General features: G+C 44.7%; 1 protein-coding gene across 1 annotated transcript in view; it reads left to right on the top strand.

The window, feature by feature from the left end:
- LOC133378922 (uncharacterized) overlaps positions 1 to 16,460 on the top strand; it is a 53,176-nt gene that overhangs the window by 11,363 nt on the left and 25,353 nt on the right. The window contains 7 exon segments of the mRNA XM_061613535.1: positions 2,707 to 3,168; positions 3,307 to 3,406; positions 3,930 to 4,012; positions 4,287 to 4,413; positions 10,438 to 10,520; positions 10,759 to 10,885; positions 11,989 to 13,460. Coding sequence (XP_061469519.1) covers positions 2,707 to 3,168; positions 3,307 to 3,406; positions 3,930 to 4,012; positions 4,287 to 4,413; positions 10,438 to 10,520; positions 10,759 to 10,885; positions 11,989 to 13,460 — 2,454 coding nt within the window.

Here is a 16,460-nt window from a genome sequence, read left to right as displayed (position 1 = left end):
CCCGGGACTTCAGGGTCCAGCAGGGGGGAAAGCAACACATCCTTCCCGCCGGCTCCCTTCCTTTGGCATCCCCGGGAGGGAAAATGCCAGGACCCCCCCCCCCCCCCCGTGCAGGGCCGAATTGCGCCTTAGATCTGCTTGGAGAGAGTTGCTGCTTGGCCTTCTAAGGGTTAAAATGAACACATCTCGATTCCTAGAAAGTAAGGGAATTCGGGAGAGGAGGAGGAGGAGGGGTCTTCCAAAGAAAATGCTCCTCCCTCCCCCAAACAGTCCTTCCCTACCGTGCTCCTCGTGGGGTGAAGCCGATCCTGTCTCTCGCGAGCGCTGCGTCTGCGGCCCTTTCTGGGATCCGGTGAAGCTGCTCTCCCCATTTCCTGCATTTGGGGTGCAGGGGAGGGTGTGTCGGAGGAACTTCAAGGCAGGCAAGTGAGGAAGGGGAAGAGACCCAGTTTCCAAGCCAGGCAGCTATTTGGGGTGGGGGGGAATCAGGCGATTGCTAGGGTACCGAGGGCTTGAGAAGAGCAAGCGAGGCCCTCGCCCCATTTCACCCCTATGGGGAGATGGGTTGGTCCATTTGGGACACCCCCCAAAAAACAACAACAACAGGGAGCGAAGCTTCTCCCTCCTCCTCCTCTCTGCAGCCCAAAGAAGCCCTGCTGACATGCCAGGGCAAGGTTGTAGGTGTCATGCATGCCGGGGGGGGGGCGTGAAACGGCCTCGGTTTTTCCCACAGGCTGCTTCGGTGGCCCCTTCTCGGTTTTCCAGGCTGGGCACAGTCTCTCCCTCCCGTCTTGTGTATATGGGTGAAGAGGAGTCAGTCCCAGAGCTGCTGGGGAGGTTGCCTAGGAGGACTAGCAAGGCCGGACAGTAAGGAGTGGGCTAGGAAACCCCTCAGGAGATGCGATTGGAAACAAGGGAGGGGATCAACTGATTGCTAGGGTGTAGGGGCTGAAAAGAGCAAATGAGACTCCCTTCCATTTCACCCCGAAAGGATGTGGCCTGCTCAGCTGATCTGGCCAGGATCCCCCGCAACACCCACAGCAGGGGCCAGAGCGTCTTTGTTTCCTCCTCAGTGCTGAATGAATCAGTTGCGGGCATTTACGGGGTCAAAACGGAGCTTATGAACCACAAATGATAACAGTCCTACATAGTTACGCAGGAATATAAAGGTGCAACAGAGAACCTCCAGATGAAGAAGTAGTCTACTTGTTCTCAGATGCAGCAAAGAACTGTTACTCCAACTTACATTCAATAATGAAAAATATTTCTAAAGAAAAAAGTTTTCATATTTATATTGCGTCCATTTACATACCACTTATATTTAAATAAAAGTCATCAGAAATGTAGGAGGGGTGTTTTGTTGCACACGTGGGTTCAGTGGATCACCACACTGTCTGCAAGTCAGATATTGACTCAACTAACATGACTTAACTTACACTGATCTACCTTTGAAATTGGTTTAAGTGCCAGCAACAGAAAAGGCTTTAGAGACGGGTTGTGGCCTGGGGTCTTTGGGTGAAAAGGGGATGCTTTGTCAATGAAAAGCTAAGATGGGGGGAAGAATTTTAAGGGGTGGACCAGTGGATGGATGCTGCATGTCGAAGGAAAGTTGTCATCCATGGCCCTCCCCCACAGATCTTTTGTTTTTCCTTGAATCTTGTCATGCACCTGCCTTTCCTTTTGGGAAGAGACTGTCGAGAACACCTGATTTCTAAAATGGCTTTGAGGCAAAGAATTGTGGGGCACATTTTATCTGAGATGGGGCCTCTGAGAGGCATGACTTTGCAGTTCTCCTAGCTGAAGCTAGTTAATTAGGCTGCAAGCAAGAACACCTGCTTATCAGTGGAGACTGATATTCTAGGCCACAGTCCGGGAAGGTTCGGGAGTGAGTGAGCATTAGGCATGAAAACTTCAGAAATGTTTCATCATCTGAAAGACCCCTGATTGGCTAATTAATTCCTGGCTGTTGCTGGGCATTTTCCTATAAGAATAGGATTCAGACCTTAGGTCATTGTTCCCCACTGTTTCCTATGGTTGCTGATGTTACTTAGGTGGCGTTACATCTTCCACCCGCTATCCAGACTATACATCTCTGGGGAGATATGGAACCACAAAGTTATTTTGCTGTTTACCTCTTTGTAAATATAGACTAGGCTAGACAGTTTTGTTGTTTTGTTTTGTGACTGTATATTTTACCTAGCCCTCAGCAGTGTGGGTTTTAAGGAACCATTTTGCTGCTGTAATTGTGCACTTACATTTTATTTAACAAAGCTGCTTCTTATTTACAAGTGTGTGTTCATTGCAGGAAGGGATTTGGCTCTGAGTCCAGCACCTTGGCCATTTGATCATGGGCTACCGTATATTTGGATATTTTGCTTGAGGCTCCAAGACAAGGAGTGTAGTTTGGCTCTTGGCAGCTCTATTGCTGGCACTTTGGGTTTCCCCTTGGCCCAGAGCGGGTGACCAGATTAAGGGTGCTGGCAGTCTACCTACTTTACAAGGTTGTTGTTGGTTTACTCAGCACTAGTAAGGGGAGGGACGGGTTTGTGCCTTGTCAGGATCAATTGCCTGGGTTTGGGAAATTGAGTCCTGGGACTGGAACGGTTCATGACAGAGACCTGGTGGCTAGCCAGAGTCATCCGCATTCCCTCAGGGAATCCTGATAGTGTAATAATTGACTCACCCAACAACGTCTTGGCTTTTCAGGACTTGGTAGCCCTTCCAGTCAGGGTACCCTTTGGCAGAAGAGGCTGTTGGGCCCTGTCGGAGGCTTCCTTGGAGTACAGAGCACAGATGGAAGGATCAGCTATCCCTGAAGCAGGAAGAGGCCCCCGTAGCATCCAGCCTGGGAGTAGTGGGGAATTCTGGGAAAGAACAGAGGAAAAGATCCTGGGTAAGGAGGACACCCACAGCTCAGATGTGCAGCAGCGCTTCAGGCAATTCCTATACCAGGAGGGTGAGTGGCCCCGAGATGTTTGCAGCCAACTCCACCATCTTCGCCGTGAGTGGCTGAAGCCAGAGCAACACACGAGAACTCAGATCCTGGACCTGGAGCTCCTGACTGTCCTCCCACCAGAGATGGAGAGCTGGCTCAGGGAATGTGGAATGCAGAGTGGAGGCCAGTTCCTCCTGAGTCAGGCAGAGGATAAGAACCAGGCAGAGCAGCAGGTGAGCGCATCATTGCCAAATTCTTTGTGAAAGTCCTATAAGCAGGAATGCTGCTAGCCGCCGAGGCCTTTGCCTCTATCATTCATTTTTCATCCTTCTCCCCACTCATTGGCTTTGGGGCCCTTACTGCTGTTTCAGGTACAGGATCTGTTCACAGGAGCGAGTTCCAATTTGCGCGAGGCAGAGAAGGTTCCGTCAGACAGTGGAAAGAGTCCGTTGCAGAAGGGGAAGGTGCAAGGTAAGATTAAATTGCTCTTTCTTTCTTTGTTATGCAAGAAATCCTTCAGATGCTTTTATGTTGTATTATAATAAGCAATAAAAAGAGAAGCCCTTTCTGTTTACCCAGGCCTTTGGTGGTGCTTATCTTTTAGTGTGGTGGGTCTTAAATTCTTTCTCGTTTTCAGTTATTTTTATGTGTTGCATTTTTATTTTTGTCAAGACGCTTTGAGACTTTTTATTGTAAAAAGTGAATGATAAATGAAATAAATCAATAATAATGAAAAATGATGTTCTCCTGAATCTTTCGGGGAGGAGAATGCTTGTTTTCCGTCTTTTCCCCAGTTCAAAAAGGAGTTCCTTTTCAATACTTGACAACTTAAACCAGTACTTGGATTTCTCTCCAAGAGCCTAAATGGGGTGGATTGCATTTTCATACAACTGAAGCATACAATGTGTAGGAATGTTCTATATATATAAATATATATTAAAAACTCTTAGACAAGCACATATTGATGGCCTCCAACCACCGTTGTCTCTCGCAGGTGACGAAATGATGCTGGCAAGACCTACTCAGCCGTTTCTTCTTTATTTTGGAGCGGAAGCAGCTGATGTGGCACCAGATCAGGTAGGGAGAAGGATCACTGGGGAGACAGTCAGTGGACAGCCTCTATCTAGGTGCCTCTGTCCCCTGCTCCCCCCCCCCCGGGCCTAGGTGAATCTCCCTCCTTCTCTTTGCTTCTATCCAAACTGCCCGCCAGGAAGGTTGTGCATGCCACTCAAGAATGCTTGAATCATGCAGCATAATACTCAGCCAGTTTCTTTGGTGAATCTTCTGGATGTTGGTAGTAGATAATTTTTATGCGATCCATAAAGAGGTAACTGTTTTCCTTCTCTTTTAGGGCCCGGTGTCCTTTGAGGATGTGGCTGTGTATTTCACCCAGGAGGAGTGGGCCCTGCTGGATCCTGACCAGAGAGCTCTGCATAGGGAAGTCATGGCAGAAAATTATCATCTCGTCACGTATTTCAGTAAGACTCTCTGCCTCCCTGGTGGATGACAATATTTAGAACCCAGCAAAATGTGGACATTTATCTATTATGATCGCCCATGCCATTCTTAATATTACTTGCATTGTCAGTTTAGCAAAGCAAATTCTTTACTACTCCCAGTCTTTTGAAGGATTTCACATATTTTACAACTGATGGGCTCTGTAGCATGCCTGATCTTTCATGTTTCATGGCTGCTGTTCAAGAACTGGTTGAGGTGTTACCGCAAAGTTTATAATTCCTTCCCCCCCTTGCATTTGTCCATCCATCTGGATGGACAACAGCACATAGCGTTCTTCCTTGTGCAGATTCCATTGTTATGTGCCTTCAAGTCGATGATGACTTATGGCGACCCTATGAATCTGCGATCTCCAATAGCATCTGTTATAAACCACCCTGTTCAGGTCTTGTAAGTTCAGGTCTGTGGCTTCCTTTATGGAATCAATCCATCTCTTCTTTGGCCTTCCTCTTTTTCTACTCCCTTCTGTTTACCTGTTCATATTCTAACTCTAAAAGAGTCTTTCTCAAAGAATGTCTTTAGAGGAAACGGTATGATGGTCTTAGTAATATAAAAGCTTCCTGCCGACATGCATTTTCAGTTACTGACAACGGGGTTCAGGGCTAATATATTGATCTTACAAGAGCTAGGTCGCTTTTTTATCTTCAGGTGTCTACAAATGAAGTTATAGAGAGGTGGGTTTTTTTAATACAGTAGTCCGCAATATTTCTTTGCTTGAACTTAAGAACATAAGAAGAGCCTGCTGGATCAGGCCAGTGGCCCATCTAGTCCAGCGTCCTGTTCTCACAGTGGCCAACCAGGTGCCTGGGGGAAGCCCACAAGCAGGACCCGAGTGCAAGAACACTCTCCCCTCCTGAGGCTTCCAGCAACTGGTTTTCAGAAGCATGCTGCCTCTGACTAGGGTGGCACAGCACAGCCATCATGGCTAGTAGCCATTGGTAGCCCTGTCCTCCATGAATTTGTCTAATCTTCTTTTAAAGCCACCCAAGCTTGTGGCCATTACTGCATCTTGTGGGAGCAAATTCCATAGTTTAACTATGTGCTGAGTAAAGAAGTACTTCCTTTTGTCTGTCCTGAATCTTCCAACATTCAGCTTCTTTGAATGTCCACGAGTTCTAGTATTATGAGAGAGGGAGAAGAACTTTTCTCTATCCACTTTCTCAATGCCATGCATAATTTTATACACTTCTATCATGTCTCCTCTGACCCGCCTTTTCTCTAAACTAAAAAGCCCCAAATGCTGCAACCTTTCCTCGTAAGGGAGTCGCTCCATCCCCTTGATCATTCTGGTTGCCCTCTTCTGAACCTTTTCCAACTCTATAATATCCTTTTTGAGATGAGGCGACCAGAACTGTACACTGTACACAGTATTCCAAATGTGGCCGCACCATAGAGATTGTTTGTTGGACAGACCTTTGGCATGATGCCGATAAGACAGTAAGCTGCCTTATACTGAGTCAGTCCATTGGTCTATCTAGCTGAGTACTGTCTGCACTGACTGGCAGCGATTCTCCAGGTACAGGCAGAAGTCTTTCCCAGCCTTCCCTGGAGGTGCCAGGGATTGAACCTGGGACCTTCTGTGTGCAAGGTAGATGCTGTACCACTGAGCTACAGACCTTCCCTGTGTGTTACAGAAGGACCAGAAAGAGTTTTGGCATGAAAATGTTGGGAAAAGCTACTTTCATTATTGACTTTCAGGAAGAATGTAACAACCTTCCTGTCTGCCCAGTCGTTTAATGACTGAAAGATCAAATCAAATCTTTATTTACAGTCAACTGACCACAAATACAGAACATAACATTAGATGTTATGAAATACAAGCTACATAATAACACAACCTACAACCAACAGTATACTAGGTTGTAAAAACAACTCAGTTAATTTAATTGCAATTAACAATCATATGGGGTCTGGTCAAAATGGCCAAGTTCAGGAATTTTGCCACTTGCTCAGTAATTTCCTTATCTGACCCCTCAAGTAAAACAGTCAGAAGGGACTCAGAGGAACGGCCTGGGAATAGCTGCGTAATAGGGTGTATTAGATCTTTTCTGGCCCCTTCGTAATAACTACAATTGAACAAGACATGTGAGATAGACTCCATCATTATCACAGAGGCAACATCTGTTGTTGCTTGGAATTTTTTTGTATCTGCCATCCAGAAGTATGGAAGGTAAAACATTAAATTGAGCCAGAGAGAACGCCCTCCTATACTTGGGAATAAATAACCAACTTAGGTAGGGCATCGAATCTTTGCAAGGAAGACCTGGTAGACCCAATGACTGGGGGGAACAGGGACCTTGTGCAGCTGCAGAGAGCTCTTGGATATCAGTATCCACTAGCCTTTGTTTGACAATCACTTTAGCGCTTTCAAGTTCCATGGAGAGCAGATCAGAAGGAGAGAGACCTATTATTATTGACTTTCAGGAAGAATGTAAAAACCTTCCTGTCTGCCCAGTCATTGAATGACTGAAAGATACTGTTCCCGGCAACTCTGAGATTATTGGCTGAGAGAACATGATTATTTTAAACTCTTTTTAGAATGTTTTTAATGATATTTTTATTGATGTGTTTGCCACCCTGGGCTCCCTTGAGAGGAAGGGCGGATATAAATTGAATAAATAATAATCATGTTCCTCACATCCATGAAGGATTTTTAATGTCTATAGGACACTTCTTACACACTAGGATGTGTTTTGTTATCCGAGTAGCAGTCAGAAATGCACATTTCAGTTGAAAGTGTTTGCAAAACATTTTTTTTCCTCAAAAGAGCTTGCAGTGTGGAAATGATCCCATATAGTAGATCAGTGGTTCCCAAAGTTTTTTCCCCACAGACCACTTGAAAGTTGCTGATGGCCTTGGTGGACCACTTACATGATTTTTCTGCCTGTTGTCGCAGTTGTAATGCACTGTGCTAGATGCTGTATGGTTTTAAAATGTATTTTATTTCTTCTTTTATTTCTTATATTGCATTTCAATTTGCGTCTCACAGAATACAAATTATAATACAATAAGAAGAGACTGCTGGATCAGGATCTACTTTGATTTTTACTACAACCCCAAGGTCCATCAACCAGAGTCTGCTCAAAATAATGGCTAGTGGGGTGGGGGGTCATAATAAGGACTCTGGAGCTAGGTCGGGCCAAAAGGGGCCCATCTTGTCCAGCATCCTGTTCTCACAGTGACCAACCAGATGCCCCAATGGGAAGCCAGCATTCAGGACCTGACAGCAAGAGCATTCTCGCCCCCTGCAGTTTCCAGAAACTGGTATTCAGAAGCTTTATCCGATTTATCTAATCCTCTTTCAAAGCCATCCAAGTTGATGGCCATCACTGCCTCCTCTTGGTAGTGAATGCCATAGATTTATTTATGGAGTATCTGACCTGAATCATCCAACATTTGACTACAATAAAATACAATATAAGAAATTAAAGAAGCAATAAAAATGAATACTTCATGTGGACATGCCACAAACCACCTGAATGAAGCTTACGGACCACCGGTGGTCCATGGACCACAGTTTGCGGACCTCTGTTGTAGATGTTAGTCTCACTATTTTGCTGAGTGAGGTGGAAAGAAAGAATTAATACACTGGCTGGCAGGGCTGGCGCCAGGCATGACTGGGCCCTTGGGCACTAGCCTGCCCCAGGCCCACAGTGCTCACCCGCTTGCCCTGCCTACCTCTCCCGTTGCCTCACATGCATGCTGTGCGCACTGCGCATGCATGCGTGCCTGTACCTGGCCTGCAAGCAAAAGTATAGCTGCTATAGCCTAGGGAATGGCTGCCTTGAGGCTTGGGGGCCTGTATTCCCCCTCCAGCCTTAGTTGTCTCTAGAGTTTAGCATTCAGCTTAAGATGGGTCAAAAGGACGGGCAATGTGAGCTCAGAGCCACCTGGGGCCTTGCCTGAGCTTGCTAACCAGCTTACATTCCAGGAGCTTCTGATGCTCGGCCAGGGATGCTGTGGGATGCTGGGAAAGTGCCTCCTTAACCGGATAGTTTATACCTTGCAGCAATTAACTCTCTGCCGGGGAATTGGAGGCTTTGCTTATCAGCTGTTCTTATGCTGGGAAAGAGCCTGAATCACTGGAGTGCTATGCTGGGAAAGCAATGACTTAATCCTTTGTAGTAATTAGTTGCTCACCACTGTGCTTGTAAACACGTATCCTGTAAAAATGTTCTTGTTACCCAGTTCATGGTTCAGACTGACAATGTTTGTGCAGAGACATGCAGTTTGTTCCACTTTATTGGGTACACCTGAGCGTTGGGAGTTACTCAATAAAACTCTCCTTTTAAGTAAACCTGCTGAATCTGCCTTATTCATCTCCTTGGTATCTCCAAAACCTGGAAGCCCATCGGCCGGGGCAATACAGTGCCATCAACCAAGATGGCGGCAGGGGCTTCCATAAGGGCTGGTACCTCCACCGTCATCTTGGTGATGGCACACATGCGTGCACCGCATTCACAGCAATGGGAGAGGTAGGTGGGGCATACGTGCTTACTAAAGCCCACGTGGTCTATATGAGGGGAGTGCCTGGGAGCTTCCTGTCTGATCTGCGGCAGGGTTGAGAAAAGGAGCTCTACCCCCCCACTGTAAGGAGGGGCCCTCCAGGGGCTCCTCTGGGCTGCAGGGGCCATCTGCCATGGCCCAGCCTGGCCGCCCTCTGATGCCGGCCCTTGTGGCTGGCTTGCAACGTTAAGCTACGGTTGTGTAGGTGGGATTTTGCTACAAAGCATCAGAATAGTAGGAATTCAATTATTTACACGGGTTATGAAGATAAACGAATGCAGCTAAAATATCTTCCCTTTCAATTAAAGATAGGTTCAGCTCCTTTGTGTTGCTTTGTATTTTCTCCCACTCATAGGCCCTTGAGGCCTAGTCAAGAGAACAGAAACAGATGCCAACAAGAGAGAGCCCACAAGCAAAGAAGGCCCTAAATCCTTCTTCTCTCTTGTGTCAATAGCAGTGCCTCCTAGAAGCAGAAATGCATCTTGCTCTTGCATTTTCAGTATGGAGCTCAAGACTTGCTTGGCAGGGCTGTGGAGTCGGAGTCAGAGTTGGAAGCAATTTTGGGTGGAGTTGGAGTCGGTGTTGGTAGAAATGTACTGACTCCGACTCCGGCTTCAAAACAAATTTTGACTGACAAATTTTTTAAAATATAAATTCAAAATGTCAAAGAAGCTTCCCATGAAGCCAGCTGTAGTTGAGCATTTCACCATAACTCAGGATAGAAAACATTTTGTGTGTCAGTGTATGACACAGGACCCAGGTGAAGACAAATGCTGTGATGCCAAGATCAGCGCATATTCTGGCAGCGATAAAAATGCTCCTATGAGAGCTTCCAATTTAAAAAGATATTTACAGCCCTTTCCAGGGCTGTGGAGTCGGAAGCAATTCTGGGTGGAGTCGGAGTCGGACAGTAGAAAAATGGAGGAGTCGGAGTCGAAGGTTTGGCGTATCGACTCCACCGCCCTGTTGCTTGGCCTCACTGTATAGGAATTGTAACTACCTGATGCTATATGGAGTCTTACAGAAAAGTCTTCCTCTTGCATTGTTTTTAGAACTCATTTGGGAGGACTAAACTTCTCAACACTTTGACCTCAACATTTTATTCATCGTTCTAAAAGAAATGATTTCATAATCTAAACTTTTTCAAAATTTTCAGAAAAAAAAGAAACAAAAAAAAGGCACCAGGAAAAAAAACTTTTTTTTCTCCTGAATCTTTCAGGGTTTTTTGGGGGGTGGGGGTGGGGGTGGGGGTGGGGGCTTCACATCCCTGTACTTGACATCTTAAACATGTACTTGGATTTCTCTCCCGGGCCTAAATGGGGCGAATTGCATTTTCACACAACTTAACTATTTAATGTGTAGGAACATTAAAAATATATACAGTGGATGGGGCATGTTGCAGTGTCAGGGTGTACTTAGACATGTGTCTCTTAACCTCTGAGCACGTGCTGATGGCTTCCCACCACCTTTGTGTCTCACAGGAGAGGGAATGATGCCGGCAAGATCTACTCAGCCGTCCCTTCTTCATTTTGCAGGGGAGGCAGCTGCTCTGGCACCGGATCAGGTAGGGGGAGAATCACAGGGGAGACTGCCAAGGGGAAGCCTGGGTGCCTCTGTCCTCTGCTCACCTTCCTGGGCCTAAGTGAATCAATCTCACCTTTCAGAACTGCCCAGCAGGAAGGTTGCAGGTGCCACTAGTGAAGATTTCAATCATGCAGGAAAATACCCAGCCACCTTTCCTCGACGAGTCTTCGGGATTTTGCTATTGCCTATAAAGAAGCAAATGCTTCCTCCTCTTGCAGGGTCCCGTGTCCTTTGAGGATGTGGCTGTGTATTTCAGCCAGGAGGAGTGGGCCCTGCTGGATCCTGGCCAGAAGGCTCTGCATACTGAAGTCATGAAAGAGAATTATCATCTCATCACCTCTCTCAGTAAGAATCTCCGTTTCCCTACTTGGATGAAAAGACATTTAAAATTTATATGTAATTTTAGGATTTTTTTTCAGTACCTCAAATCCCCTTCTAGTCTACCTTCTGTTTTTATGATTAAAACATTGATATCCCGCATTTCTATTTAACAAAATATCCAATTTGTATTTCACAAAAAAGGCCAGTATTGTCTGCTCTGACTGGCAGCATCTTTCCAAGGTCTGAAGCCCAGCCTGTCTAGGGGCTTCTTCAAAGATCTTTTAATTGGAGAAGTTGGTGATTGAAGTTGGGGTGTTTTCCATGCAGATGACATGCTCTGCCGATGAATGACTTGACCTCTCCTCTTTTTAAAAAAAATCATATGCTTATCCTGCCATTGATTTTAATGCACTCAGATCCTGCAAAACTACTCTGATAACCAAGGGTGTTGCTGCTGCTTCTAATAGAAGGCAACTGGTATTTTTGCCCCTAGTTTGTAACCATTTCAATATCTCTGCTGGGTAACAAATACGCAATTTGGGAGCTTGATCCGACCACCCTCCAAGCAAATTTTTCTGCCCTTGCAGAAAGATTTTTGTAATAGATTAAAAAAAAGATGATGCAAATCAAGTACGTGCAGCACCGTTATGAAGTGTGCAGTTTGCACACGAGCCTACAAGTCTGTCATGCAGCTCTGACACTCCTTTTGGGACCTTTTGACATTGAGACCTGAGCATGTCCTGAAATTGAAGAAGCCCACAGAGTGTCATTCAAGCAATTTATTGTAATGTAAGGAAATCAGCATGTGCATTAAAAAGAGAATGACCCTGTGTCTGTGTGATGCCTAGGCAACATTTCAGGGTACGTGTTCTCCCAGGCTTTTTCCTGTGGCTCAGGCTGCTCCTATGTCTTTCGATGACTGGACTGGGTGATCAGATGTGCCTCACATCTAAATTAGTTTTTTTTCAAAATATGACGTGGTATATGAATGCTTTTTATCTAATTAATTAAATGAATAATAAAATTAATGTCTTTTTAATTCTTCCCTTGTCACAAGCATTGGTTGAACTTGATCTGAGACACCACGTGTTCCTCAGGTTCTAATTAGTTCTCTCTCTCAATTGCAGGAGGTAACAATTGGGAAACCAAGAATAAGGGAGAACTATGCTGGGTGTCACTAGAAAGAGACGCACCTAAAAATAGGGAACCATCAAGAAGGAAAGCTGAAGCAAATTGGAATGGGTGGGATAAATCCTCTCCTTCTCAGGGCAGTAGCTACCATGGAATTGCAATGATAGAAAAAACAGAAAAACTACAGGAAAAGAGTACATACCGTGTATATCAAAAAAGTTTCAACTGTAAATCAGAATGTGAAGCACATTGGAAAATCCACACAGGAGAGAAACGATATCAGTGCAGGGAATGTGGAAAGAGCTTCAGACTGAAGATATATCTTACTTCTCATCAAAGAATTCATACAGGGGAGAAACCATATAAATGCTTAGAATGTGGAAAGGGCTTCCGTCAAAAGATACATCTCACTTTCCATCAAAGAATTCATACAGGGGAGAAACCATACCAATGCATGGAATGTGGAAAGAGCTTCATTAGAAGTTCAAACCTTACTTTGCATCAAAGAATTCACACAGGGGAGAAACCATATCAGTGCATTGAATGTAGAAAGAGATTTAGTCAGCGTAGTGCCCTTACTTCTCATCAAAGAATTCACACAGGAGAGAAACCGTATAAATGCATGGAATGTGCAAAGAGTTTCACACATAAGATGACTCTAACTTTTCATCGGACAACTCACACTGGGGAGAAACCTTATCAGTGCGTGGAATGTGGAAAGAGCTTCAGTCATCGTTGTACCCTTACTTCTCATAAAAGAATTCACAGAGTAGAGAAACCATATAAATGCTTGGAATGTGGAAAAGGCTTCACACAGAAAATAGGTCTCACTGATCATCAAACATTTCATACAGGGCAGAAACCATATAAATGCTTGGAGTGTGGAAAGAGCTTCATTAGAAGTTCGGGCCTTTCTTCTCATCAAAGAATTCACACAGGGGAGAAACCATATAAATGTTTGGAATGTGGAAGGAGCTTTAGCCATCGTTGTAGCCTTACTTCTCATCAAAAAATTCACACAGGGGAGAAACCATATCAGTGCATTGAATGTGAAAAGAGCTTCAGTCACAAGAGAAGTCTCACTTATCATCAAAGAATTCACACGGGAGAAAAACCCTACAAATGCTTGGAATGTGGAAAGGGCTTCACACAGAAGATAGGTCTCGCTGCTCATCAAACAACTCATACAGGAGAGAAACCATATAAATGTGTGGAGTGTGGAAACAGCTTCACTAGAAGATCAAGCCTTAATATGCATCAAAGAATTCACACAGGGGAGAAACCATATACATGCTTGGAGTGTGGAAAGAGCTTTAGTAGAAGGGCAAGCCTTACATTGCATCAAAGAACTCATACAAGGGTCAAAGTATTTAATTGCTTGGAATGTGGAAACAGGTACAATAATAAGATAAACCTCACTTATCACCAAAGACTTCACAAAAGTGCTTTGAATACGCAACAAGATTCTGTCACTATTTAACTCTTGAGTGGGTTGTGCCTCGGCGCCATTGTGACTGTAATACTTAATTCACTAAGTCATGGGGTGGGTCAGTGTATCTTTTACTCGGGAGAGGGAATTTTATTTGGAATTTAGTGCTGACTTTACTGTATGCTGTGTTGAAATATGACTTGTTATTTTAATATGTATTTTTTATTTTCCTTTTACATGTGATGAATTGTGGTAGCCTCTGGCTCTGAGCAATAAAGATTTATTTCATATTTAACTCTTGTTTATACTAGAGAACCCACATATCAAATGCACTGAATATGTGAATGCCAAGCAAGGTGCCATATAAAGATCTTGAGCAAAGGCAGGAAAGAAACCAAATCATTTTGTTTTTAGGCTTTTCCACTTCCAGCATGAAGTGAGAAATAATTGCTGCTCCTGTTTGCCCTCCCCACTCTACCAGCCTTACCTGCATGGATAGTGGTGCTTTTGTATGGGAGCATTCAGTTCTGTCCTTGGTTGGTGGGAGCCGTCTTAGGTCTGCCACAATGTATTGCCTGATATCAGTGAGGCCTGAGGCTGTTTAAACACCAGTTGGCTATAGTTTTGTTCCCCATTATAGCATCAGTGGGTTGTAATGTGTTATAGAGCTGGCATGGTCCAGCGGTTAGAGTATCAGACTCGGACCTGAGAGACCAGGGTTCAAATCCTTGCTCGGTCATGAGCTCACTGGGTGACTTTGGGCCATTCACTGTCTCTCAGTCTAACCTACCTCACAGGGTTGTTGTAAGGATAAAATCGGGAGCAGGATAACCATGTTCATATGCCACCCTTGGAGGAAAGGTGGGATATAAATGTAATAATAATAAAATAATCTCCTTTATGAAAATAACAATAAATGGATTATTCCTGGCCATTTCTTGAGTTTTCCAGATCTTTCTAAAATCGTTTTGACAGTCAAGGAACATAGGATCTTGTTTGATCTTCCCAGTAAAATTTGAATAAATCCTGCTAACAGAATGAGATAATGCCAAATGCTTTGCTGTGGTCTCACCAGTCTACTTTAATGTGGGGAAAAGGAATCCTGAAGACTCCATCCCTGCTCCAGAAAAACATCCAATCCCCAAATGGGGAAACACCTCTGGGATGATGGAAACAAGATCAATAGCTCACACAGGGCCGAACCACAGATATGACCATCTCAACTCTCCTAACCCATATAAGAACATGGTCACATCCACACCATACATTTCATGCATATTTAAAGTACAGGGCTTCCCTACCACCACCACCAAATCCTGAGAACTCTTATTTTGTTAAGGGTTCTGAGAATTGTAACTGTGAGAGATCATAGAATAGGGGAAGGGGCCTATAAGGCCATCAAGTCCAACCCCCTGTGGAATGCAGGAATCCAAATCAAAGCATTCCCAACAGATGGCTGTCCAGCTGCCTCTTGAATGCCTCCAGTGTCGGAGAGCCCACTACCTCTCTAGGTCATTGGTTCCATTGTCATATAGCTCTAACAGGAAGTTTTTCCTGATGTTCAGTCAAAATCTGGCTTCTTGCAACTTGAGCCCATTATTCCATGTCCTGCACTCCGGATGATCAAGAAGAGATCCCAGCTCTCCTCTGTGTGACAACCTTTCATGTACTTGGAAGAGTGCTATCGTATCTCCCCTCAGTATTCTCCAGGCTAAACATGCCCAGTTCTTTCAGTTTCTCCTCATAGGGCTTTGTTTCCAGTCCCCTGATCGTCCTTGTTGCCCTCCTCTGAACCCGTTCCAGTTTGTTTGCATCCTTAAAGTGCAGAGACCAGACCTGGATGCAATATTCAAAATCAGGCCTAACCAGTGCTGAATAGAGGGGAACTGATACTTCAGGCGATTTGGAAACTATACTTGTGTTAATGCAGCCTAATATAGCATTTGCCTTTTTTGCAGCCGCATCACACTGTTGGCTCATATTCAGCTTGTGATCAACGACAATTCCAAGATCCTTCTCACATGTCGTATTGCTGAGCCAAGTATCCCCCATCTTATAACTCTGCATTTGGGTTTTTTCCTAAGTGTAGAACTTTGAATTTATCCCTGTTGAATTTCATTCTGTTGTTTTATTTATTTATTATTTATTTATTTATTTATTAAATTTATATACCGCCCGACTAGCAATAGCTCTCTGGGCGGTGAACATAAAATAGCATAAAAATACAATGAATAACAAAATAATACTAAAATACAATCATCAATCCAATACAATAAACATTTTAAAAAGTAAATCAGTGTAACTTAAAATGCTTCAGAGAATAGGAAGGTTTTGACCTGGCGCCGGAAGGAGAGCAGAGTCGGTGCGAGGCGTACTTCCTCGGGGAGACTGTTCCATAGTTCGGGGGCCACCACTGAGAAGGCCCTAGATCTTGTCATCACCCTCCGGGCCTCCCTGTGGGTTGGAACCCGGAGGAGGGCCTTCATAGCAGAACGTAGTGCACGGGCCGGTTCATATCGGAAGAGGCGTTCCGCAAGGTATCGTGGTCCCGCACCGTATAAGGCTTTATAGGTTAATACCAACACTTTGAATCTAGCCCGGAAACATATTGGCAACCAGTGCAAGCTGGCCAGAACAGGTGTTATATGCTCGGACCGCTTGGTCCTTGTCAGCAATCTGGCCGCTGCATTTTGCACTAGTTGTAGCTTCCGAACTGTCTTCAAAGGTAGCCCTACGTAAAGCGCATTACAGTAATCCAAACGCGAGGTTACCAGAGCATGTACCATTGATGTAAGGTCCTCTTTACTCAAATAGGGACGTAGCTGGGCTACCAACCAAAGTTGGTAAAACGCATTCCTAACCACCGAGGCTACTTGAGCCTCAAGTGAGAGGGAAGAGTCCCAATGCTCCAGCCTATCAAGGTCCCTTTGAATTTTGTTTATCTTCCACGGTATTAGCTATGCCCCCCAAGTTTGTATCATCTGCAAATTTGATAAACTACTGTTCCCAGGATTCTTGGGGGGGGAGCCATCTGTTTTA

This window comes from Rhineura floridana, chromosome 3, assembly GCF_030035675.1.
Source record: "Rhineura floridana isolate rRhiFlo1 chromosome 3, rRhiFlo1.hap2, whole genome shotgun sequence".
NCBI classification, from domain to species: Eukaryota; Metazoa; Chordata; class Lepidosauria; order Squamata; family Rhineuridae; genus Rhineura; species Rhineura floridana.
The sequence above is the reverse complement of the archived record's forward strand: the minus strand, read 5'-3'. Positions and strand labels throughout refer to the sequence as shown.